Source organism: Emys orbicularis, chromosome 11, assembly GCF_028017835.1.
Source record: "Emys orbicularis isolate rEmyOrb1 chromosome 11, rEmyOrb1.hap1, whole genome shotgun sequence".
NCBI classification, from domain to species: domain Eukaryota; kingdom Metazoa; phylum Chordata; order Testudines; family Emydidae; genus Emys; species Emys orbicularis.
Window position 1 is genome coordinate 31,535,353 of NC_088693.1, and position 27,574 is coordinate 31,562,926.

At 44.9% G+C, this 27,574-nt stretch overlaps 1 protein-coding gene across 1 annotated transcript; it reads left to right on the forward strand.

The window, feature by feature from the left end:
- Window positions 1–11,711: 11,711 nt before the first annotated feature.
- DAPL1 (death associated protein like 1) lies at window positions 11,712–27,276 on the forward strand. The gene is made up of 4 exons (XM_065413652.1): window positions 11,712–11,828; window positions 17,452–17,539; window positions 25,165–25,228; window positions 26,989–27,276. Exons 1-4 carry the CDS (start codon window positions 11,771–11,773, stop codon window positions 27,106–27,108), a joined length of 330 nt encoding a protein of 109 aa, XP_065269724.1. The 5' UTR covers window positions 11,712–11,770; the 3' UTR covers window positions 27,109–27,276.
- The last annotated feature ends 298 nt before the right edge of the window (window positions 27,277–27,574 follow it).

Here is a 27,574-nt window from a genome sequence, read left to right on the forward strand (position 1 = left end):
AGACTGAACATCCATCCAGACAGCCCATCATAAGGACCTAGCCAGAGACTGATTCCAGGTGACACTCAATCTGTAAGGTGGCTACATTCCTATGGGATTTACCTTGATGATAATAATGAAATATATAATTTTGTATTTGGAGTTTTTATTAATATTAGCTCTCTTTTTAAAAATTACCATACTCTTTTGTGTACTTTTTTGTAGGTACCATACTCACAATAATTTCCAAAATACTGGAAAATAGATAGTGGTGAAATTCTGGCCCCATTTAGCATGAGCAGAAGAGTGAATGCATTTCAACCTGCATGACAGAATAAAATTACATGGCTACATAGTCAACTTTCAACTGAAAATTTCTTTAATAATTGAAACTTTATGACTGATACCACAAAGAATCAGTTGGGTTTTTAGAAATGTTGTGCACTATTTATTAAAATGCTAATACCATTGGAATACCTAATGTCTGGTATTTTTCACCATACTGTCACACTGTCTGGAGTGGCTCACGACTGTGAGTACCTACCTCAGGACAGACTGTCAAAACACAAAGCAGACACCCCAAGCTGGTAGTATGTTCTATAATTAGATTTCACCAAGCCAGTAACAAATGTGAACTCCTAGATCACTATACCAGTCTTACCATGGAGTCACAGACAGTCTGGAGTCTGGAGAGTCTAAGGGAATTATGTTGCCACCCAGACAAACTAGACTTTATGATAAAAGGTCACTTAAACCAAAAATCACATCACATCAGGTTGCTCCCAATCCCAAGAAACCAGTCACTTACCCCAGATCATTTGGTACTCTAGATCTTACACCAAAGACAACGCTGGTAGCCAATTCTATAGTAAACTAACTAATGATTTATTAGCTAAGAAAAGGAAGTGAGAGTTATTAAGAGGTTAAATCAGGTAAAATATAAGTACAGGTGAGTCACAGGGTATGTCTACACTACGAGAGTAACAGGAGTACTTGTGGCACCTTAGAGACTAACAAATTTATTAGAGCATAAGCTTTCGTGGGCTACAACCCACTTCTTGTAGTTCGATTTCACTTAAATCGAACATGTGGAATCGATATTACAAAGTCGAACGTGTGTGTCCACACTAAGGACAGTAATTCGACTTTGTGAGTCCACACTAACGGGGCAAGCGTCGACATTGGAAGCGGTGCACTGTGGGCAGCTATCCCACAGTTCCCGCAGTCCCCGCTGCCCATTGGAATTCTGGGTCGAGCCGGCAATGCCTTCTGGGTAAAAAAATGTGTCGAGGGTGCTTTTGGGTAACTATCGTCATCCGTCCGTCACTACCGCCCTCCCTCCCTCCCTGAAAGCGCCGGCGGGAAATCAGTTCGCGCACTTTTCTGATCAGTGACAGCGTGGACGCCACAGCACTGCGAGCATGGATCCCGCTGCGACCATCGCTGCAGTTGTGGCCGTTCTCAACGCCTTGCAGCTTATCATACACCTTTCCCTGAGGCAGATGCAGAGAAATCAGGAGAGGAGGCTACGGCACCGCCGTGAGGGCCTGAAGTCGGAGAGTAGCACAGAGCTGTCAGAAACCACGAGACCCAGCGCCCAGGACATCACGGTGGCAATGGGTCTTGTGGATATTGTGGAACGGCGATTCTGGGCCCTGGAAACAAGCACGGACTGGTGGGACCGCATAGTGCTGCAGGTCTGGGATGAATCCCAGTGGCTGCGAAACTTTCGCATGCAGAAGGGGACTTTCCTCGAACTTTGTGAGTTGCTGTCCCCTGCCCTGAAGCGCAAGGACACCCGGATGCGAGCAGCCCTGACTGTCCAGAAGCGAGTGGTCATAGCCCTCTGGAAGCTTGCAACGCCGGACAGCTACCGGTCAGTCGCGAACCACTTTGGTGTGGGCAAATCTACCGTGGGGGTTGTTGTGATGCAAGTAGCCAACGCAATCGTTAAGGTACTGCTCTCAAAGGTAGTGACCCTGGGAAACGCGCAGGTCATCATAGATGGCTTCGCCGCGATGGGATTCCCAAACTGCGGTGGGGCTATAGATGGGACTCACATCCCTATCCTGGGACCGGACCACCAGGCCAGCCAGTACATTAACAGAAAGGGCTACTTTTCAATGGTGCTGCAAGCACTGGTGGACCACAGGGGACGTTTTACCAACATCAACGTCGGATGGCCGGGCAAGGTTCATAACGCTCGCATGTTCAGGAACTCTGGTCTGTTTAGACGGCTGCAGGAAGGTATTTACTTCCCGGACCACAAAATAACTCTTGGGGATGTGGAGATGCCTACAGTGATCCTCGGGGACCCAGCATACCCGCTAATGCCCTGGCTCATGAAGCCCTATACTGGCGCCCTGGACACAGAAAAAGAACTGTTCAACTACCGTCTGAGCAAGTGCAGAATGGTGGTGGAGTGTGCTTTTGGCCGTCTCAAGGGGAGATGGAGAAGCTTACTGACTCACTGTGATCTCAGCGAAACCAATATCCCCATTGTTATAGCAGCTTGCTGTGTGCTCCACAATCTCTGTGAGAGCAACGGGGAGACCTTTATGGTGGGGTGGGAGGTTGAGGCAAATAGCCTGGCTGCTGATTACGCCCAGCCAGACAGCCGGGCGATTAGAAGATCCCAGCGGGACGCGCTGTGCATCCGGGAGGCTTTGAAAGCTAGGTTCCAGACTGAGCAGGGTAACCAGTGACTGTTAAGTTTGTGGACACAGAAGCTGAACCTGCCCCCGTTTCTTTACCCAGTTAATGTTGACTATCCTTCCAAGTTACATACCCCCTTCACCACCTTCCCAAAAAATAAAATCTGTTCTGTTTTGTTAATGAACACCGTTGTCTTTATTACTGTTTTCGCGGGAATGTTTTAAACCGGGGACGCAGACTATGGCGGGGGGCGGGTTTACTGTTCTGATGCAAATGATGCTTCTAAACTCCAGGAATGACAGGCTCCGCAGTGGTGGACTGGTTGTTTCAACGGAGCCTGCCAGCACTCCTGGGCGGGACTGCGTGTATGTGTCGGCTATGTGACTTTCTGGCAGGGGGAGGAGGGTTACAGATCCCCTGCTGCGTGGCTCTGTGATCCAGGATAAGGACCGCGGCATAAGATCTGTAACTGCCCTCCCCCGCCACAAAGTCACAGATCAACCCCCCCCCCCCCCCCCCCCCAGAACATGAAAACCACCTCCCAGACTGACCAGGGTAACTAGTGACTGCACTGTGTATGTGTCCTGATGCTGGACCTGCCCCCGCCTCTGTACCCTGCTAAAGGTGACTGTCCTGTCCAATTACCAAGCCCCTTCCCCCCCTTCAGACAGAGTCTCCTCCAAAAGAAAATCATGGAAACAGTAATTAACAGAAACGAATATTTTATTATGAACCACACATGAAACGGGGGGGGGGGGGTGAAACTTGGACGGGGGCTTGTGTGAGGTGGGTAGGAAAGGACTTTTCAAATTTTGGGGAATGAGAGCCTTCTAGTGCTAGAGCAGTCTGCAGGGGTTGACTGAAAGTTTTAATGGCCCTTGCCGCCCCTCCTTCTTTGGACTTTGGGTGAGGGGGGTGTGGGACTTGGTGGCGGGGGAGGGCGGTTAGAGATAGACTGCAGCGGGGCTCTGTCCTCCTGCCTTCGGTCTTGCAGAACATCCACAAGGCGCCGGAGCGTGTCCGTTTGCTCCCTCATTAGTCCAAGCAGCGTTTGAGTCGCCTGCTGGTCTTCCTGACGCCACCTCTCCTCCCGTTCCATGATTGCTCGGTGCATTTGGGACAAGTTCTCCCTCCACTGTGTCTGCTGGGCTGCCTGGGCTCGGGAGCAGCCCATTAGTTCTGAGAACATGTCCTCACACGTCTTCTTCTTCCTCTGCCTAATCTGCGCTAGCCTCTGGGAGTGTGATGCCAGGCTGGGTTGGGAGACAGTCGCAGATGTGGCTGTGGGAATGGGAAAAAGGGAGTGAATTCCTGAGACAGATAAATGAAGTTGTGAACAAAGAACATAGTCTTTCTCTGTGAACAAGACCATGCACTGCACCTCTCACATGCGCACTCAGGACAAGGTCGAATTTTCGGCCCTCGCCTTCAGTGCCTGGGGTCTTGCAGTGGCGATCTGAGAAGCGGGGCAGGACACCTGAACTTGTGTAGCAGGCAAACATGGTAAGCCGTAGACTTGTGGCTGCTTAAAACTTTAATAGTAGCACTGGCCTCCTTTCACATTGAAAGCAATGCCAGTCTCTGCTGCCAGCAATCCGGCAAGCATGAACTCTGCCCCTGTCCCACCCCCTCGCGGCTGTCCCAGGGAAAGATCCCTGTATGCTGCCCCTCTCCTGCCTCCACCGCATGGCTGTAAAGCAGTCCCAATACTAACACTCCCCTCCCTAATTCAAAGCAGGGCATCATGAGCGATATCACCCTGATGAGGATCTCGGACAGCGAGAAGGAACGGATGCTTAGGGAAAGCATGCAAAAACCAGGGCCGTATGCCGCCATGCTCTGCCGTGCAATGATCCCTGAGTACTTGATTGTCTCCTGGCGCGGAAACGTCTCGTACCATGGAGGACCCAATAAGATCGCTCTCCCCCGGAACCTGATGAACAGGTTTGAACATTACCTCCAGGAGAGCTACGTTGAGATCTCCCATGAGGATTTCGTCTCTATCCCCGGACATATAGACCGGATTTTGGTGTAGCTGCACTGGCAGGGACTAAAGAGTGGAGCATCTTGGGCAGCAGAATCATGAAAAACCGGACATTGTTAGATTTTTTTTAAATAGTTGGGACTAAATAGTTAAGCGCCTAAGGCAAAGAAATCATGAAAAACCCATTGTTAATATTATAAATATTCCAGTTCTGTTAAAAATAAATGTTTAGATGTTTAAAGCACTTACTGCTTGATCCTTCCCCTGATTCTGTGTCCGGGGTAACGGATGGGGACGGTTGGTAGGGGATCTCGGTAAGGGTGATGAAGAGCTCCTGGCTGTCGGGGAAATCAGCGGTGCAAGCGCTGTCGACTGCCTCGTCCTCCTCATCTCCTTCCTCATCTTCCCCGTCCGCTAACATGTCCGACGAGGAACCGGCCGCGGACAATATCCCATCCTCAGAGTCCACGGTCAGTGGTGGGGTAGTGGTGGCGGCCGCACCTAGGATGGAATGCAGTGCCTCGTAGAAACGGGATGTGTGGGGCTGGGATCCGGAGCGTCCATTTGCCTCTTTGGTTTTTTGGTAGCCTTGTCTCAGCTCCTTGATTTTCACGCGGCACTGCGTTGCATCCCGGCTGTATCCTCTCTCTGCCATGGCTTTAGAGATCTTTTCGTAGATCTTTGCATTCCTTCTTTTGGAGCGCAGCTCTGAAAGCACGGACTCATCGCCCCACACAGCGATCAGATCCAAGACTTCCCGATCAGTCCATGCTGGGGCCCTCTTTCTATTAGATTGCACAGCCATCTCTGCTGGAGAGCTCTGCATCGTTGCCAGTGCTGCTGAGCTCGCCACGATGTCCAAACAGGAAATGAGATTCAAACTGCCCAGACAGGAAAAAGAATTCAAATTTTCCCGGGGCTTTTCCTGTGTGGCTGGTCAGAGCATCCGAGCTCGGACTGCTGTCCAGAGCGTCAACAGAGTGGTGCACTGTGGGATAGCTCCCGGAGCTATTAGCGTCGATTTCCATCCACACCTAGCCTAATTCGATATGGCCATTTCGAATTTAGCGCTACTCCTCTCGTTGGGGAGGAGTACAGAAGTCGAATTTAAGAGAGCTCTATGTCAAACTAAATAGCTTCGTGGTGTGGACGGGTGCAGGGTTAATTCGATGTAACGGCGCTAAATTCGACATAAAAGCCTAGTGTAGACCAGGCCACAGTCTATAATTCCAAATGCTGGCAGTGATGTAATCAACTGCCAGTTTCCCAAAAGTCTCTCAGGGCTACCCAGAATAACTTTGTGGATCTCAGTCTTTTTGTTCAGTTATTCCACCCTGTTAGAATCCAAATAGTCCAGAGATGAAGGGTGTTTCCTTTAATCTAGTCTTATAGCTTCTTCTCACAGAAAACAAGCTGACAGCGTCACTACCCACGTAAGCTTTTCCTTTGGTGATGGAGAGTGAGAAATGCATTTTGAGTCTTTGACCTCCAATCATCATACACAATGACCACTTGCTTTGAAATTAGCACTTTTCGGTTAAAAGTTCTTCATTTGCTTTTCACAAGACTTCTTTCTCCTTTGATGAGTTTATATAGTTACAGGGGTAAACACAGTGTAAATGTTTGCTACTCCATTATAACAGGATACAGATAAGTAAAAACAATGCATGTAAAATTCCATTAGTTTTCATGGAGTTTTAATACCAAATACACTCTTATACATTTAACAATTATTTTGATCTATACTAATACACAAGTGAATTGACCTGGGGCTTTGGCATGCACTAGCACCTGATTTGCCAGCATCATACATACATTATTGTTTCCCAAATGGGAGCTACAAATTTTAGAGTATTATTGTTTATCATTCAGAAAATAAAATAAATTAATTTTGTTCTCTTTTATGCCCTCCCCCCATCAAAGAACAAGGGTTTTCCCTTACAGATATGGTACAGAGCCCAATTCATCCTTCTCCATTGAAGTCACTGCCTCCCCTTACACCTGTGTTGAATTTGGCTCAATGTCTGAAATTTACATTAGGTCATGGAATGAACATTTTGAAGCTTTAAACTGTAACTCATGACAAGTAGCAACCACCAAAGGCCAGGAATGTAACATCTGGCCAGATGGATTCAAAAGTAGATGAAGCAACCCTCTGGTGTGCTACAGTTGTCTAATATGTTACAATATTTTGAAAATATTTGAGTTTCTAATGGACTCTATCTTGCACTTTAAAAATAACTTTTATGTGAGTACCGCCATTCCCTTTTGTACTGTTGCTTTCATACCTGAACACAGGTTTACAAATTTTTTTTCTTTAAGCACATAAGCTAATTGTAAATACTTAAGGAGGTTTAGTACCTTGAAATGCAAGTGCTTCTTGCTAAGTTAGCTAGTAATGTTTGCAGTTGATGGCTAAAACCCTCACTAATTTAGATCAGTATTTAGGTTTTTAAGAGCAAACAGAGATTTGTAGACTAGAATAATAAAAGTAGATGAATAAAAGGCTTATAAATACTTATATTAAATTATCATTATTTTATTTTTTGGCTAAAAAAAAAAGTCTTCATCCATGTACAATATTTGCTGAATTTCACCATTAAAAGGATTTAGCAAAAAAATTAAGAGACAAATCTGTCAATAACCAGATATTAATTCAAAGAAATAACAAAAACCTAATTTCATATGTCTGTCTTTTCATACATGGTGAACAACTGATAGGCTATTACTAACTCCCTCTAGGAAGTTTGGAAAATCTAGTCACAATCAGAAGACAATCTTTTAAAATGTTGTTGCTTCTCCCAGCAACGTCGTTGCTATGCTTCATTGGTACTGCTTCCCTCACCACTCCTACTGCTTTTCTCTCTGTTTATGACAGGACAGTGGATTCATGGTGGAAGTGATTATGTGAGAATAGTGAATAATTGGAAAACTTAATTAAGTGAGGAATAAGCAGCAGGAACAGACAAACACTTAAAACAAAAATCTCCTTTCAAGTAAATATGTGTATATTACAAATTATAACACAGAGGCAGGATTGTCCTTAAATGCATTTTTCAGTTTTCCATAAGTTATCTGCAGGTCTTTAATGGAAAATTTGACAGCTTTAATTCAGCAGGGTCACTTTGGCGAATGCCATGTAGAATATTTTAAGAGTCTCAAGTCAGACGGGGGTCTACAAAGCTAGCACAAAGACATGGCCAGCATTCAGAGGGAACAGCAAAGAAAAAAAAACACTGCTTTTGTCCTTTACTGCCTCTTTATAAAGACCGTCTCAAAGTCTGTCAGGCTGGTCAGAAAAGCAAATACACATTCTTTGTCTAAGGCAGACTGTGCTTATTCATTGCTTGCCAAACACATTTTAAGAATGTAATTCTAGCATATATTTATAATCCTTGGTACACACCCCATACATACATCATGCAAGAATATTAATGATCACTGAGTTTTCCAATGATATATTAAATGCCACCTTTTGGGTATATATCATGACAGTGTGTTAGATGTAGTGAGTATGTCAGGCCTGACAAGAGTTGCTGACACAGGGTACTGAAGCATCAATGAGCCTCAGTGTCACACCGCTGCTTTGATCATATCACTCCTCTTTTTGCATTCCTCCTCTGACTCCCCCTTCTCTATTGCATCAAACATAAGTTGCTCTATTCACTTTCGAGGCCCTTTGCAGTCAATCTGCATGCCACTTATCTCTCATTCACTATTGAGCTGTCGATGCTAATCTCCTACCAGCCCATGATGTCAGCTTCCGTTGCCCCACGTTTGGGAGATGCTACCTCATTATTAAGGCACTGTGTTTTCAGTTTTTAATCGTTTAAAATTTCCTGGGAATCCATCAGTGTTTATTACAAACATTTAAAATGGGTGAAAATGAGTGCAAAAAAATTAACTTCACAGTTTTCTGGGTAAATATCAGGGTTAATATTGGAGAATGGGAGGATAGAAAAAAGCAACAGAGAAAAGTAAGAGTATTAAAAGTAAAATCAGTTTATTTCATGAACTGTACATAATATGGATACATATGCATCCACATGCTTGTGTATATATCTTCCACTACCTTGCCTTACTTTAATAGACAGCCTCACATTTAGACTAATTTATTAACAACATAAACCACATCTAACTAATGTAATGTATTGGATTTTCTTAACATAATCAGTATTTTCATGTACTTGAGTGGTCTAAAATTCAGGTGAAAAATTAGTAAAAATTGGTAGCTATTTTAAAACTCAAAAATTATTTTGCTTAAAATCAGTAAAAATTGAAAATGAAAGGTCTATTCATTATCTACCTTCAACAGGACCAGATCTGGGGTAGGCAAGCCAGGCGGTTGCCCTGGGCACCAACTTCCAGGGGATGCCAGGCTGCTCACTTTTTTTTTTCCTCCTCCACTGATTGATTGGATGGCCATTTTTGCTCCTGTGATGAGCCAGCTGTTTGTGTGTTTGCTTGCTTGGCAGCTGAGGGAGTAGCAGTGGGGCTCTGAAAACAGCCTCCACCTGGCCAGCAAAAAGCTTACTGTCACTCCTGACCTTCGGATCCCTCCTCAAAACTCTCCTTTGCCCAAAAAACTTGACAGTGGTTTGGCTGCTGGTGTGAAATGCCTATCACGTTGACCATTATTGCCTCTTTGTCTCCTTGTACTCCCCCATTTAGCTGTATCCATTTGTTGACTCTTGTCTGATAACTAGAGTCCAAGATCCTTGGGGCAGCAACTATCTTTTTGTTCTGTGTTTGCACAATGCCTAGCACATTGGGATCCTGGTCCATGACAAAGGCTCCTAGGTGCTACAGTAATACAAATAATTAACAATGATAAAGTTTTACTTTCTTAACTAAATTATTGACTATATTTTAATCTACCCTTACATCAATATAGATGTTTTCAGATTAGGGCACCAGGCTAGGATTTGGGAGACTAGAGTTCAATTCCCTACCCCACCACAGAATTCCTGTGACATCTTGGGCTAGGCATTTAGCCTCTCTGGGCCTCAATTTCTCATCTGTAAAAATTGGGATAATAATACTTCCCTACCTTAGAGGGGTATATGTATTGTGAGGATAACAGCATCAAGAGACTGTGAAGCACTTTGAGATCTACTGTTGAATAAGAGCTAGCTATTATTATAATTTAGTTAATTATCCCAGTAAAACAAGCAATGCCAAGGGTACCTGTACTCTGGACAATAGCAGAGCTGTAGGACAGTATTACAATATTACAGCAGTGGGCCTCAACCCTTCCCACACTGTAACCCTATGTTACAATGCAAAAAATGTTCAGAAACCCTTATTCTAGGGGAAAGGGGTGGTCAGGTTCACAAATTACCCTACACCTTTTTGGAAATTTCTTGGAGGCCATAATCCCCAGGCCGAGAAGCCATAATATAGAAACAATAATATTCCTGACTATTGATAAACTCTCTGAGCATATGCTCCTGGGGAAGATTACTGCAAAGTTGCTAATGCTCAGCATGAACCCCCAAAACAATGTAAACCTGTGGGTGATACCAACCTGAGATCTTATAAGGTTCCAGGGTAAGAAAACTTTGACTCTTTCTTGCTTAAGGAAAGAGCCACAGAGTGATTAATTATTGCACCTGAGAGTATTTCTTTAGTTTAAGCCCAAAATTTAAAGTGTACTTTCAAAAAAATTCTCAAGCTAATTATTAAATGAAGTATTTTGTAGTTTTTTTACAATGCTTTATTCAAAACAATGTTTTGTTTGGATGTAAAATATTCCCCTGCACTGTCACGCCAACATAAAAAAACACTTCTACACCAACCTCTTCCCAATGCCAAACAGGTACACATAGCCCTTCCTCTCCTACTCCCTAAACATACCCCACAATACCACACTCCCCAATCCCTCACACCTATACCCCACAAACCTTTCCTCTCATACCCCCACAGTACCACACTCCCCAATCCCTCACACCTATACCACACAAACCTTTCCTCTCATTCCTCTCCCACTGTACCTGTACCCACACTCTCATTCCTCCCCCACTGTACCTGTACCCACACTACCCCAACCCTCATACCTAAGCCACACAAACCTCTTCCTCTCATACCCCCAATCCCTTCCCCCTACACCACAGTCCCTGTCTCCTGCCCCTACCCCTTTCTCCTATAACACAAAGACCAGTTCCTCTCCTACCACCACTATACCGCACAGCCCCTTCCTCTCATACCCCCATTGTACCCATCCAGCCCCTACACCGCACAGCCTTCCTCTCATACCCCCATTGTACCCACCCCTACATCACACAGCCCCTTCCTCTCATACCCCCACTGTACCCACCCCTACATCGCACAGCCCCTTCCTCTCATACCCCCATTGTACCCATCCAGCCCCTACACCACACAGCCTTCCTCTCATACCCCCATTGTACCCACCCCTACATCACACAGCCCCTTCCTCTCATACCCCCACTGTACCCACCCCTACACCGCACAGCCCCTTCCTCTCATACCCCACTGTACCCATCCAGCCCCACACCGCACAGCCCCTTCCTCTCATACCCCAGTGTACCCATCCAGCCCCTACATCGCACAGCCCCTTCCTCTCATACCCCACTGTACCCATCCAGCCCCTACATCGCACAGCCCCTTCCTCTCATACCCCACTGTACCCATCCAGCCCCTACATCGCACAGCCCCTTCCTCTCATACCCCACTGTACCCATCCAGCCCCACACCGCACAGCCCCTTCCTCTCATACCCCCACTGTACCCACCCCCACACCGCACAGCCCCTTCCTCTCATACCCCACTGTACCCATCCAGCCCCACACCGCACAGCCCCTTCCTCTCATACCCCCACTGTACCCACCCCCACACCGCACAGCCCCTTCCTCTCATACCCCCACTGTACCCACCCCTACATCGCACAGCCCCTTCCTCTGCTACCCCCCAACACACCACACCACCCGCACCCGCTCCTTTCCGCCAGCGCCGCCCACACACGTTCTCCCCGCTCTGGCGCCGCTGCTCTGAGCTGCCCTGTCAGGCCCCCTGCCCCGCCCCGCCCCTGGCCCTACCTCCATAAAAGGGAGCGCCGTGCGCCTGCTCCTAGCTGGGACTCGCCTCTGCAGGCTCGTGACTGGCTGCTGCCTTGCTACACTTACCCACCCCTGCCATGGCGAAGGAAGCGTCAGCTCCGCTGTCCACCCTGAAAGGCGGGCGCCCTCCGGCAGGTAGGCGACCCTGCTTAGCAGGGAAGCTGCTTGGTTTCCTCTGATGGCTGCTCCGCGCGGTTGTGGTTGGGTTAGAGGGGACGGGGACACACAAACGTACGCGCCTGATTGCGTAATATGCCCCGGGGGGTTCTCTCTCACAAACACACAGTCTACCTGCCTGCCTGTAATTGTGTAATGTGTTCCCGTAGTCTCCTGTAAGAACCTCTCCCCGTCGTGCAGGGTCGGGGATGCAGCGAGGGGTGAGACTCCAGCACCCCTCCCTTCTTTTGGCCTTTGCGCAGACCGGACGTTCAAACTCTGCCTGGCTGGGCAATTCTCCCTGCCCTTAGGAGCCCCTCGGCAGCAGAATCTGGCCCCATGACCAGCTCTGCTGCCGCAGCTCCCCAGAGGGAGGGGGGTGAAATCCAGCCAATGTGAGCACCTGACAAGGTATCAGTCATTGCTGAAACTCTCGTGATCCCCACTCGCTCCTGGAAAGACCCCACGCTCCCACTTCCTCCGCACCATGTGTTCACGCGAGTTTGCTGCTATCCTGGGGTTTCTCCTGATGATAACAACTAGATTCGACTTCTACAGTTCTTTCTATTTGAGAATCCCAAAGTGCATTACAAGTCGGAGTGGACTTCCTCCTGTGAGCTGAGAGGATGGAAGTATTTTGCCAGTTTTGACCAGGGAGTTCAGCAGATATTTTTGGAAGTGATTGGGTTATTTTGGGTCCCTGTTTTGGAAAGCAGGTTGTGGTGTGGGCATCCAAAACTAGCAGCTGTTTTAAAAACTTGGGTGTCAAGATTGCATACCAGGTATCAATCAGAGCTGGGAATAGACTCAATCCTGAGTCCCTGACTCTGGTGTGTTAACAAGAGCTTTCATCCCTTTTGAGTTCTGGTCTGCTGGTTTGCATTTTTCTTTAGAGAATAACTAAGCTTTTAAAAAAAAAAAGTGAAAAACAAATTGCACTGATAAAGGGAGTGTGTGGAGAGGTTGAAAGGTGTACCATGTCTTCAAATGTCCAAATTTGACAATGTCCCTTTAAGGAATTACAGCCACTTTCTGGATTACTTTACAAAATTATAACCCAGATTTTACACAGCCAAAGCTCTCACTAAAGTCCATGGGCATGTGCCTGACCTACATCTAGAGAATTGGGCCCTTACCATTTTATCAACACCCCTCTCTAGCTGTAGTAGCCTCTTCTACTGTCATTAGTGCATTTTAGGCCTGGATCCTGCAGTCTAGTCTGCACAAGTGGATACCTGTACCTATGCAGCACCTCAGTGATTTCAGTGGAGCACATCGTGGGGATAAGAATCCATCTGTGACATTCAGATTTCAGGATTGAGGCATTGGATTGCAAACTTTCTGAGACAGGCAATGCATTCCATTCCTTGTTTGAAGGGTATTGTACTTTTATAGCTGCTGTATAAATTTTGAGTAACGGTTGTCTGTAAATGAAAGCGGTTTCTTTTCTCATCTATCTCCTCCTGTTTATCAGGTGAAATCACATGCGACTGTTTGGGACTTCATAATCAGTTCCATAGTCCTGAATTGAAACTCTCAAACACTGGATTGTGGCAACTCTGAGAGGAGGAGAAGGGTGATAATCTTACTCAGGAATGTGCTATAAAGGAATAACAAAAAATGTGATTGATGCATTTAAATAACTGAATTTAAGTCTTCTTTGTCAGCATATAACAGGAAACAAATAAGTACTCTGAGATGTTATGTTAAATGGTGCTTTTGTTCACATAACCTGAAGATCATTAATGTGGTACTATAACTGCTCCTTTCAAGCAGTTATAGTATAATAATAGTTATAGCATAATAATAGTAGGCATTTATTTGGTGCTTTAAATATTCAGAGTTGTACAAACATATTAACTAATCCCTATGTACACTAGCTAATTGTGTGAGTACCTACTTGTACTTCGGAAAAGTTCGTTCTGATTACTACTCTATAGCTGCCCCACGTGCACTAATTCCACATACTAAAAATTCTGCAGTTCTTGGTGAAATATAAAGTTATGTTCAAGAGCTTCTTTTCTAAATCCACTAAGATTTCCACTAAGATTAGTCAAATATTAGTGTCTAATGTGCATTAATTTACTAAACTTTATTTTTAAAATGCAAAATAATTTGTCTTTAAAAGCATATTCATTCTGAATGGTATATCTATTTTTAGCCTTGCAACTTACAAAATAATTGTACACCAGCAGATTATTTTTTTAAATACCCTGGTGCCTTGGGGTCCCCCCCGTATTCCTTTAGCCTCTTCTTTCATGCAGTGGGCAGCTTTGTACGTTATGTACATGCTTCTGCATATATGTATCTGGAGCCTTACCTCTCACTCACATAATTTTCATTGAAGTTTTATATCCTACTGTCAAAATATTTACAAATGCTTATTGTATATTTCTAGAGATGGGTGCAAGCCACATAATTTGGATCTAGGTTCAGATCTGATTTTGGGCACCTCCAGTAATTTGGGTGTGTTCTGAACAGAGGTAAGGCCCATTATTAAAAGGCACTAAATGTCACCTTCTAATTAAGGGTTCAGCTCACTATAGAAAGGCCCTAATCTTGAAATCTAATCCATGATTTGGAAATTCAGGTACAAAAATTCAGGGCGTTTTGGTCCTAGGCTTCCAGTTAAAGTCCTGATCTAGTCTAAACTAAACATCAGATGTATCCAAAATATGTCTGCTCTCACTGAGGACTAAGACTGGAGCAAGTTGAATTTTAAATATAATCTATATTATCAGTTAGTAGAGGAAGAAAATTATCTGAAAACTCTTAATGCCAAAACCTCTTCTCTCCCCAAAACTGCTAAAGTTGCGAGACCCTCAACTCTCTCCCCACAAAGTTCACCTTTTGGCTAAGAATGAGCATAAGCAACTTCAGATTAAAAAAAAGTTCCAAATGTCTCCTCAATTATAACTATAGCTGTTGTTCCTGCAACGCTATAGACAGCGCAAAAGACCTCAAGCTGCATTTTCAGTAGGTAAAGCTAAGTTTTCACAAAAACAAAATAGCTGTTAAGAAACTTACAAAAAATAAAGCAAATGATCAGCAACCACATACCTGACACAGCAGAATTCTGAGCGCTCTCAACTCCAATTAATTTTAATGGGAATTGAGGGAACTCTATACCTTACAGAATCAGGCCCTTAAACTTTGGATTCGTTTTATTAGTAGCTTGTCGATAATTGATTTCTTATTAGAGGAGATTTTCAAAGCCACAAAGAGGAGTTAGGTGCCCAAAAGAATTTTGGTGGAAAGTGGGTATCCATTTGCCCTTTGTGGCTTTGAAACAAGTCCTCCATTTATAACATGTCTGGTAACCATCCGAAGCACATTTACAATAAAAACAAACTATTGTTGAAGTTACAATATTAAATCAATAATTTTCCCTCCATGCTGTAAAATAACTACCTATGTTTTTCCTATTTATGTTGTATACATTTGTTATCGTAACATTTAATCCTATTAAGGCCAGGTGGACCAGTGATGAGCACAAGGATGACTCTTGGTGCTAGTCTGGAGGGGAAATGTATATAAACTTGTATATAGCCCCCTAAATATGCAACGTTAGTGGAAAATGGATGCATTTTGTGTCACATTCATCAGACATTTATTTCTGCAGTAAACATCTAAATACACTTAGAGCTGGTCTTGATGAATATAATACTACTTATTTGATGGAATTCTGCAACCTGCTTGAAGTATTCTTAAAAACAATTTTCCTTTCCTGCTTGTGCCATCCCCAAAAAACTATAGATCTGATGGAAACTCTTGTCTTGGCTGTTTTAAATGCAGAATAGGAACCTTGCCATAATGAAACAACTAGATTAAATTAACCAAAAATCTGTTCAGATTGTTCTGATTTACTTTGACAATTATAAAATTTACAAATATTCTTGTGCACAGGAAGAAGGTATTTGCTTTGACAAGTTATCTGAAATATCTTTACATGCTCCTTTAAAAAGTTGGATTTGTCTGACATTGCTCAACACTTAAATTGTCATTGTTAGGTCATCTGTAGCTTAATTAGTACTAATTGGTTTTGTGATTGGCAGGCATTTTAATAAATTATAATTAATCTTGAAAGAACACTAGGGCATGATAAATATGCAGTTGATTCCTATCTGCATTATGACTTGTATTATGCATACAATTTTATTCTGGGGTATCTTGAGTAAATCATGTAAACAATCTTCCTGCTATTACTTGTATGCTGTGTTGAAAACTGATGTAGAAGGACTCGACATTGTGTTTTATTTTAAAAAAAAAAAAAAAAAAAAAACCTCTAAACAATTACATCTAAGATCTCTGGGAAGGACTGCATGAGGGCAGCCAAATTTTAGAACCAGTATAGTTTCTATTCCTAAGGATACGGTTTTTAGATTGCAATAGCTTGAACTTAGGCCTGGTCTACACTAGGCGTTTATGTCGAATTTAGCGCCGTTACATTGAATTAACCCTGCACCCGTCCACACCACGAAGCTATTTAGTTCGACATAGAGGTCTCTTAAATTCGACTTCTGTACTCCTCCCCAACGAGGGGAGTAGCGGTAAATTCGAAATGGCCATATCGAATTAGGGTAGGTGTGGATGGAAATCGACGCTAATAGCTCCGGGAGCTATCCCACAGTGCACCACTCTGCTGACGCTCCGGACAGCAGTCCGAGCTCGGATGCTCTGACCAGCCACACAGGAAAAGCCCCGGAGGTAGGAGAGTTTCCAAAAAGTCCCATTGTCACCGTCATGTCCTCGGCGCTGGGTCCCGTGCTTTCTGACAGGCCTGTGCTACTCTCAGACTTCAGGCCCTCACCGCGGTGCCGTAGCCTCCTCGCCTGATTTATCTGCATCTGCCTCTGGGAAAGGTGGATGATAAGCTGCGAGGCGTTGACAACGGCCACAACTGCAGCGATGGTCGCAGCGGGATCCATGCTCGCAGTGCTGTGCTGTGGTGTCCGCGCTGTCACTGACCAGAAAAGTGCGCAAACTGATTTCCCGCCGGCGCTTTCAGGGAGGGAGGGAGGGCGGTAGTGACGGACGGATGACGACAGTTACCCAAAAGCACCCTCGACACACTTTTTTACCCAGAAGGCATTGGCGGCTCGACCTAGAATTCCAATGGCCAGCGGGGACTGCGGGAACTGTGGGATAGCTGCCCACAGTGCACTGCTTCCAATGTCGACGCTTTCCCCATTAGTGTGGACTCACAAAGTCGAATTACTGTCCTTAGTGTGGACACACACGTTCGACTTTGCAATATCTATTCCACATATTTGATTTAAGTGAAATCGAACTACTCTCGTAGTGTAGACATACCCTTACTCTGATCATGCTGTAGTCCAAAAGTTTAAAGATAGTCTTGGGTGGTTCTCTGGGGCTCATTTTGGTTTTCAGCTTCCACCCACACTGCAGAAGAACCATAACAGAGTTCTAAATAACTCTCTTGAGACTTAATCTCTATCTTATGAATTTTCCTCATATTACCAGTTTTCCTGAGTATATGTTGTGCAGTCTTTTTTTAAAAACAAAATAAATCAACCTTGTGATGAACAGTTCTGTAGCTGTTTAAGCTATTCACACAGTGTAAATTGTTGTCTTCTAACAGTCAAATCTGGAGGTAGGAGAGTTTCCAAAAAGCAAGAAAATGGAGCTGTTGAGAAAAATTCCAAGAACCCTGGAAAAGAGAAGACAAGGTATTTCATCTGCAGTTATGCCTTGATGTTTAAGGGTAAAATTAACAGCAAGTTGCATCAGGTTTCCAAAAAGAATAAAGCTTTGCCTTTTTGAACAGTGTAATTAGTAAGCACTAAACTCTGCAGTATACAAACGAAAGGCAGATTTGAAGGTAATCTGAAAAGAAAAATAATTGGCTTGTACCCTTTTTTGCTTCTTTATATTCTCCTTTTTAAAAAGTTTGTTTTGTTTATTTTAAATGATTGGGGGCTGGAGAAAATGCCTGCCTTCAAATGAGAGAGAGATATAAAGATCTCAATCTCTTTTAGCTTAACAAAAAGAAGAAAGAAGTGAGTTGATTAGGATGCGTAAGTACCTTCACAGGGAGAAAATTTCAGGTACTAAATAGCTTTTTAATCTAGAGAAGAAAAGCATAATGAGCCAATTTCTGGAAGTTGAAGCCAGACAAATTCAAATTAGAAATTAAGCACAATTGTTTTTAACCGGGAGTTTGGTCACTGGAATGAACTATTAGGGAATCCACCATTTCTCTCATCTCTTGATGTCTTCAGATTAACTAGATGCTTTTCTGGAAATCATGGTTTACCCAAAAGACAAATTAAGCTTTAGTCAAACACAAGTTATTGAACTCAATACAAGCATAACTGGGATAAATTTAGTGGCTTGTGGTCCCTTCTGGCTTTAGAATCTATAACTCTGTAAATCTATTATTTTTTTTCACTATTTTTTTAATATTAGACAATCTGATCTGGTCTTACTTTTCCTGAAACAATGGGTGCATTGCCGGAAAATGGGGCTAAGGTGGCTTTAAGCACCCTCCTGACCCTGAACTGTTCCAGGGGCTGGAGTGGCCCCCACTATACCTTAGACAGCCCTAGGGGCCTAGCTATGTTACAACAGCTTCCTGAGGCTGCCATATGGGCCACAGAGATGTGTGTTGTAGCTCTCTGTCCCCAGAATGTCTCTTCCATCCCTAGTCCTGTTCCTAGCGGAGTTCTTGGAAGGCAGTCTTACAAATGTCCTCCACTGTGACAGCACAGGAAGAATCTACCACAGCTGGAACTGGTGGTGCTAGTTACCCAAGTCCAAGCCCAAGCCCCCACAACCCCCTGGATAGCTAGGCCAGACTGCTGCCAGTGCAGCAACATCCACACTGCTATTTTTAGCTTGCTAGCTCAAACTGAGCTAGTGTGAGTCTGCCCACCCGTACTGGGAATCACACCTTCCAGCTGCAGTGTAGACATGCCCTAAGTCTCCATGTAGACAAGCCCAGAATGACTTGTCCAAGGTCACATAGGAAGTCTGTGGCTGACCTGGCAATTAAACCCAAGTTTTGGCACTAAATGTGATCTCTTTTAAAATGCTATCACGTCCTGGAAATCCTCTAAATTACAGATTTATTTTTTTCCCCTCAAAGCTGAGAAACAAATTGCCACTAATTGTTTTGGCAGACCCACAGAAATCAGCACTGCACTTCCCTTGCTGGCTCTGAAGACATTGAACTAAAACACTATTCCTGGAACTAGGCTGAGGTGACAGCATTGATTCTGGCACACAAAACTAGTAAACAAAGAGCTAATTATAAAATCCATTAGAAACTGGAAAGAAATAAATGATTACTGGAGTATATTTTACGCAGGGGTAGGTGAACTTTCTTTTCAAGATGTAATTATGTAAAAGCTACAAATGAGGTCTTTTTTTTAACAATGAAATAATTTTTTTAAGTAGCTGACTGTTTCATAATGCATGCATGTTAACTTGTTCAGGAAACTTAAGTGTCATGATAAATGGAGCAAAGACTGTCCCTCATTCACAGAGAATAATCCAGTGATTTAGGGAAACAGGACAGTGTGGCTTGGAGGGCTGATAATGTCTTGAAGTCTTTACTCTCTAGATCACCGATTCAAATGTGGCTCAGGTTGGTGGTAATATAAATCACTTCCATCTGACACCTGTAAAGTGGCCTATATGAAATGAGTTGATGTCCTGAGTCTAGCTCCTACTAGACTCATAACAGGTGTCTCATCATAGTGGGCACTCTGGTTGGCAGTCTTAGCCAAGAGACTGAGGTTTGAGGAGGCTTGGAGATGGGACTATTCATGCTAGAGGTGGCCTCTCTAGGTCAGGGTCTGGCACAGTTGTAGGGCCACAGCATCTGTGATATACATGTCCTGTTAAAAGACGGTTTCAACTGTCAGACCCCTTTCATGAGAAATGCATTCATGCAATTTCCCTAAATCTCACCACTTGAAATCTATCCAGAGAATGAATACTTTAAATATCTTTAGTAGGTCAGTTAAAAAGTTTAATGGCAGATAATTTAGGGGCCTACTAGTGCAACTTTCTACTGTGATTAGTCTCCTTGGAATTTGCAGTCACTGAGGGCATGGCTACACTTGCAGATGTAGAACGCTTTGAGTTAAACCAGCCTTTGGAGAGCGCAGTAAGGAAAGCGCTGCAGTCTGTCAACACTAACAGCTGTAAGCACACTGGTGTGGCCACATTTGCGGCACTTGCAGCGGGATTGGGAGCAGTGCATTATGGGCAGCTATCCCACAGGGCACTTTTTCCCATTCTGGCGCTATGGCTTGTGGGAAGGGGGCAAGGGGTGTGAGGCATTCTGGGTCCTGTCCCAACGCCCCGTGATGCATTGGTTCACATCCCAGCATTCCCTGTGCTTCTGTCCACATTTGGCACCATCTTTCAACGTTTTTTGTACTGCGCACTCTCTTCCCTTTCGGTCTGCGGGAATGGAGCCCGAACTGCTGAGGAATATGCTGATGAGTCTCACCAGCATGTCACATTTGGCAGTCGAGTTACTCCTTAAGATCCAAACTGACAGTGAGGACTCCGACGATGATATCGACTCGAATAACACATACGACACGAGATTGCTTGTGGCATTCACGGACATGCTCACTACCATGGAACGCTGTTTTTGGGCTCAGGAAACAAGCACTGAGTGGTGGATCACATCATCATGCAAGTCTGGGATGACGAGCAGTGGCTGCAGAACTTTTGGATGAGAAAAACCACTTTCATGGGACTGTGTTGAGCTCACCCCCACCCTGCGGCGCAAGGACACGAGATTGAGAACTGCCCTGACGGTGGACAAGCGGATGGCTATTGCAATCTGGAAGCTGGCAACTCCAGACAGCTACCAATCAGTCACTAACCAGTTTGGAGTGGGAAGGTCGACCATTGGAATTGAGTTTGCAGGGCCATAATCGCATCCTGTTCAGAAGAACCATGACTCTGGGTAATGTGCATGACATTGGGCTGGCTTAGCACAAATGGGTTTCCCTAACTGTGGAGGGGTGATAGATGGGAAGCATATTCCAATTCTGGCACCAGCCCACCCAGCCTCTGAGTACGTTAATCAGAAGGGGTATTTTCTCTATGGTTCTCCAGGTGCTTGTGGATCTCCGTGGGCGTTTCATTGATGTTAACGCAGGCTGACCCAGAAAGGTGCATGATGCATGCATCTTTTGGAACACTGGCCTGTTCAGGAAGCTGCAAGCCGGGACTTTTTTCCCAGACCAGAAGATCACAGTAGGGGAAGTCGAAATGCCCATTGTGATCCTTGGAGACCCTGCTTACCCTTTAATGTCGTGACTCATGGAAACCCTACATGCAGAGCCTTGCCAGCAGCAAGGAGCGGTTCAACAGGCTGAGCTGGTGCAGAATGACTGTGGAGTGCCCTTTTGGCTGTTTAAAGGACCGCTGGCGCTCTCTGTATGGGAAGCTGCACCTGACCAATGAGAGCATCCCTGCAGTTATATCCACTTGTATAACATTTGTGAAGGGAAGGGTGAAAGATTCGCTTAGGCATGGAACTCAGAGGTTCAACACCTGGAGGCTGAATTTGAACAGCCAGAGAGCAGGGCTATTAGAGAGGCCCAGCATGGGGCTGCCTGCATGGCTACGAGTGCCTGGATCGAGTCCACTTGGCACTCCATGAGGTAGGAGAGTTTCCAAAAAGCAAGAAAATGGAGCTGTTGAGAAAAATTCCAAGAACCCTGGAAAAGAGAAGACAAGGTATTTCATCTGCAGTTATGCCTTGATGTTTAAGGGTAAAATTGGGCACTCCATGATGCTTATCAGCTGATCTGTGCTTTGCTGCTGGAGCTCCATGTTTTGGTGCCAGCGCTCCTCATTCTGCTGGCAGATCCACCTTTCACTTTCCCTTCACTCCTGCACTTTTAGATTCTCATTAAGGGTCTACTGCATAATTTCATGCAGCATGTCGTCTTTGCTTCTACGTGGCCTCTTCCTAATTCTTTGGAGTCTTTCGGCCGGTGATAACACAGACGGCTGAGATCTCAAGGTGGCATTTGTAAAGGCAAAATGCAACACTTAACAGAGGCAGCATTGTTCACACCAAACAGAGCAATGATTCCCCCATACTTAGGGGAAAGCACAGTCTACACAATAGCATAATTTGCCCGTCCTAAGTGAGCGGACATAAGCCACGGGAGTCCTAAAATGGTGAGTAAGCACAGGGTCAAGGGGGACTGATTGTTGCATGGCCATACTGTCCTCTGGGTTTCTGTGCCTTGGGGAGAGCCAACAGCTGCAGGGGGCCCCTATACTGAACACTGTCCCCACATCTTTCACAGGACTTCGTCCTGGAAGATACCTTGCTGCGGAGGGTGACCTGGGAAGCAAGGGAGGATCTTCTACTACAATGTGGCTTCCACCCTGGCCCATATAAGGCTTGCCTGTGTGCAGCAATGGTCCCCCCACCCCTCACAGCACAGTGGCACAGCCATGTTAGCCTGATTGGGACGGGGACCACAGTGGCTCTCCCAAGAAACCTGCGCAAGCACATTGCCCAAGTTCTGGATGAGACCTTTGAAGAGATCACTGACAGATTACTGTGATGAGAGCACATCAATGCCCTATTCCGCATCTGGGCATGCATGCAACCCTAATCCTCCTTGACCCAAGAGCCTGCACCAAATAACTTCCTTCCCAAAATAAAAGCCACTTACTGGGCACCTCCTCTGGTGTTTGTCCTTCCCCAAGCACTGGCCACTGCAACTGGCTACCTTCCTTCTGGCTGCATGCATCTAGGGATCCCGGGGTGTTGTTGTCCTCCTCAGCACCCTCGCTCCTGCTTTCCTTCTCCTCCTGCTGCCTTGTTGAACTGGGCTCTGAAGTGTCCATGGTGATACTCTGAGTGGAGGTGGGGTCACCCCCAAGCATCGCGTCCAGCTCTTTGTAGAAACCGCAGGTCGCGGGGGCAGCACCGGAGCGGCAGTTTGCCTCACAGGCTTTGCAGTAGGCATTCCACAGCTCCTTCACTTTAACCCTGCACTGCAGTGCGTGCCGGTCATGGCCTCTTTCCATTATGTCCCTTGATATCTGCCCGAGGGTATCGTAATTCCTATGGCTGGAGCGCAGCTGGGACTGGACAGCTTCCTCCCCCCAAACACTGATGAGGTCCAGCACCTCGCCATTGCTCCATACTGGGGATCACCCGGCATGTGGAGGCATAGTCACCGGGAAAGATTTGCTGAGAGTACTCGACGCCTGGCTGAGCAAACAGGAAGGGGATTTTCAAAATTCCCAGAGAATTTAAAGGGCGGGTCTGACGGTTGGTCACCTGAGGGCAGGGCCGGCTCTAACTTTTTTGCTGCCCCAAGCAGCAAAAAAAAGCACCGCTCCCCCCCCCCCCGCCAAACGCAGCGCCGCCGGAACCCCCCCCCCCCCGCCGAGCGCCCCCTCCCCCGCCACTCAAAGATTGGCCGCCCCTTACCAGGCGCCGCCCCAAGCATGTGCTTGGTTGCCTGGTGCTTGGAGCCGGCCCTGCCTGAGGGCAGGGCAGTAGAGTTCAAAGTGATGACCAGAGTGGCTAGAACAGGCATTGTGGGACACTTCTGGAGGCTGATCAGAGCACATTAACAAACCAGGGCATCCACACTGGCGCCGTGGTGCTCCAGCGGGGGCACATCAAACGTTATTCCACTCGCTGAGGTAGATTACCAGGAGCATTCTAGCTGCGGAGTCAGAGCACTCTACATGCCTTGCCAGTGTGGACGCATCATGAGTTGGAGCACACGGGGCTGCTTTAATGCGCTCTAACTCGCAAGTGTAGCCATGCCCTTAGGGTGCTAGGGACTGGTTCTTGGTTGGTATGTCTATTTGTTGAAGTATTTTAAATTCACCATTGAAGTTCATTTGTTATTGCTGCATCTAGAGAATAAACCTAGGTGTAGTTACATCTTCCTGTTCAGGTGAGAATTGTCTTTTAATGTGGCTAGTTCAATATAGGTAGCAACAGACAAATAATCAGTCCTAGTCTTCCCTCTGATTGATGTCTCTGCAAATGGGAACACTGTAGACTCAAGTGAAAATGCTTCAAATACGTGCACTTTGAGGCCTTGGCTACACTCGGGAATTCACAGCGCTAGTGTAGATGCGCCGCCAGCGCTGCGAGAGAGCGTGCAGTGCTGCAGGCTCTGATCACACTCTCGCAGCGCTGTATGTACTCCACCTTTCTGAGGGGAGTAGCTTGCAGCGCTGCAAGTGAGCGTGCAGTGCTGCAGGCACTGATCACACTGGCGCTTTACAGCGCTGCGTGGGGGGGGCATTTTCACACTTCTGAGCGCAGCAAGTTGCAGCGCTGTACAGCACCAGTGTAGCCAAGGCCTAATAGATAAACTTTAGTATCATCAAATCTGTGTGAAATCCATAATTTTGTTGGAGAATTTCACACAAATATTGTTGCCATTTAACTTCATATGATTTCACAGCCTCCAAATCTTTATTTTTTTTCTGAATTTTGATAAAATGTCTATGCACTAAAAAAATGCAAACAAGTTTTGATGTAAAAGTCATCTGAGCCTGACAATAGACCTATTTTCAAATTAAAGTGGACTTTTTTTTTAGTTCTAAAAACATTACTAATGTTTTCCAAAATAATGAACCCAATTCTGAGATTGGGCAGGTGGCAGGGAGGGAGAGCAGTAAAAATTGTAATTCTGAGGGGTACATCTACATTGCAATAAAAAAACCCATGGCATCAAGTCTGAGGCCAGGTCAATTGACTCCAATTCGGGCTGTGGGGCTAAAAATTGCAGTTTACACATGGGGGCTCTACCTGGAGCCCAGGCTCTGAGAAACCATGAGGGTGAGTGGTTTCAGAGCCTGGACTCCAGGCCAAGCTCCAACATGTACACTCCAGTTTTTAGCCCTGCAGCTCAAGCCCCGCAAGCCTGAGCCAGCTGACCTGGGCCAGCCCTGGCCGTGCCATATGTCTTTTATTGCAGTGTAGGCCTTGTGACTTCATGAAACATTGCCAGCAACATACAAAGAAATTATTACTTATCAAAGAGGCCTTCTGGGGGATCAGGCACCATGGAAAAGTATTATCTTGTTTCTAGTTTCCTGTTACCAAGTTCAAATTGAGAGGAAAACTATGTATCCGGCAATTGTAGGGAGATGATCTTAAACTCTTATTTCTCATCTTCTCTCCCCCCCTCCCCCCCCCCCCCAATATCATAGAGCTAAGTTATAGCTGAATAACACAGGCTATGTTTATATCTTCACTTAAAAGAAACCTTGAAGAAAAGTAATTTGTGGAGACAAAAATCCTGAAAACATTTCTTTTGCTTTGCAGCTCAATTGTTAGTGTTACAAAAATGCAAAATATGGGTATCTTACTAGCTGATACACTGGAGAAAGTAAGTATATGTAGTAGAATAGGGCACACGTGCCTGTTTAGTCTTATAAAGAGATGCTGATATGGTGTTATAACATAAAATTGATTTTACCTTAACTGCTGTAATCTGATGGATGTGGGGCTATGTCCTGGATTCAACTAGCTATTTAAAAAATTATTCTAAAAATCAATTGCTGAGATGTTTTTTGTTTTTCTGTGAAGGCTGTGATATTTATAAGATGTAACTTTGAACTCTCCTCTGTACTCCACTGTGACTGTTAAAGATCTGCATGTATTTGTGTTCTATTGGGTATAACAAGACACTGTATAGTTTGAAGTTTTTAAAAGGGCCATATTAATTTCAGATTTATTAAAAACTTGGGAAAAATAACTGAGACTGGCACTGGAAGTCAATGGCAGAGCGGGGAATAAAATCCAGATCTTCTGGATTCTAGTCCTGTGCCTTAGCCACAAGATTAACTTAACTCAGATAAGTGGGCTACCCTCACAAGCAAGGAGATCACCTCTATGAAGCAGCTGAGGGAAGTTCACAACATTATAAGGACAGGTGCCCATCAGCCCTGATAAGTTTAAAACAAAACCACAGCAAAATAGACACCAGGAAGGCAAGACAGTATCAGCAAAACAGCCACAGGTGATCCACTTGGGCATCACACACAGCATACATCAGAAGTAGCCCCAGCACTGTCCAATAGCCCATGCCACCATCCTGATTGAGGACTAATGTGAGACTTTGGAGATTCCAGTGCTGTTTCCTGGCCTCTGCCTTTGCAAATACTCCCATGGTACTGCAGTTCTCTGTCAGACTGCTATGAATGGGGCATCTTTCCTGTCAGTTTTGGTTGCAATCCACAGCAACATCCAGTGCTTTTCATGGCGGTCCACTGTAGGACTCCACTTGCAGTTAACACATTTGAGAGAACCTGTTTTTACAAGCTGCTTCTTAACTTGCACTCCTCTTGCATATGATTTTTAAAGATTCTGCTTATATTACACAAACATGTCATTAAAGTCCTAAGCCTGAGACAATTCTGTTCTTAGTTTTGCCTAGTGCTTACTGAAGCCTCAATTAAATACATTTTCAGCATATAAATATTGTATGTAACATTAACTCATTGGATCAAATCCCTGGTGTGTGACAAGCTCAGCAAAATCGCAATTAAATTAGCTCAGACTTTTTTCCTTTTTTCTTTAGAACTAGCAGTACACATGGCTCTCCATTCTCCTCCCCTCTTTTTTCCCCCATCTCCTAACTCTGTTCTAACTTAGCATTCCTTCCACTCTCTCTGACCTCCCTGATTCTTCAGACATGCAGTTTTTCTCTGGGATTGAGAAGAGGTTCTCAGATATCACAATGGGCTACTGTTGTAACAACTGGAAATTGGAAAGATTGAGAGTGACTTTAACAGCAGCTGGAATGCTGATTGGCTCTGCTTGGCACCCCTTGTAGTAGTGTCTGTCTGTCTCTCGTGTCATTTATTCACGTTAACCAGGCTGAAGTAACTTTGACACTTGTATGTATGCAGTGTAGTTGGTGACAACCAGGTGGGAGTCTTCACTGCTAGTCAAACACATGGAGCTGCTATGTCTGAGATATACTGTTCATTTCAATGGAAGACACTTAAGATTGGTCTGCTAAAATATAAAAGCTTTAATAATAATAATAATTAAAAAAAAAAATCTTTGTCAAGATGAAATTCAGCAGAGAAATAGCCAAAAAAAGTCTTTTTCTGTTGTGACTTTTTTCTTTTAATCTTTCAGATCAGCCACAAATTTCCTGCAGCAGCAGCACAGATGGCCTATCAAAAGCCACGACCAACCCTGGAGAAGAATATGTGGTCCAAAAGAATTTACATTATCCAACAACCTCGGAAATGTTAAGATATAAAGCAAAAATAGTCATGTCTGCTTGACAGTGAGCTAGTCTAACCACAATCTGTTATTAAATGCTATTTGCAAAAGGACAAAAACATAGGGAAATAGTTTGCTGGCTGAACTGTATTGTATCTTTTTCATTTCTGGCAATAAAACACTTCATAAGTATACTAATTTCTTGTTACATGGCTTCATCCACCTGACTTTGTAGAATCTTCTATCTTTTCATAAAATCTTCAGAGTCATATCACAGAAATTTGAGTTGGAAAAGAAATGGTTTTCTTTTATCTAGTCCATCCCCCCCCCCACTGGCAAAGGATTGTTCCCTGCATTGTAGGGCTAACTCATGTCTTGATAACAAGTCCTGTGTAAAGGATAATGGGTTGTGCTGCTCCAGGAGCAGACTCCGAGGGGCGGGAACTGTGCCTCGATCTGGTGCTGGGGTGGGTAGTGAAGAAGTAATTTGTCCCAG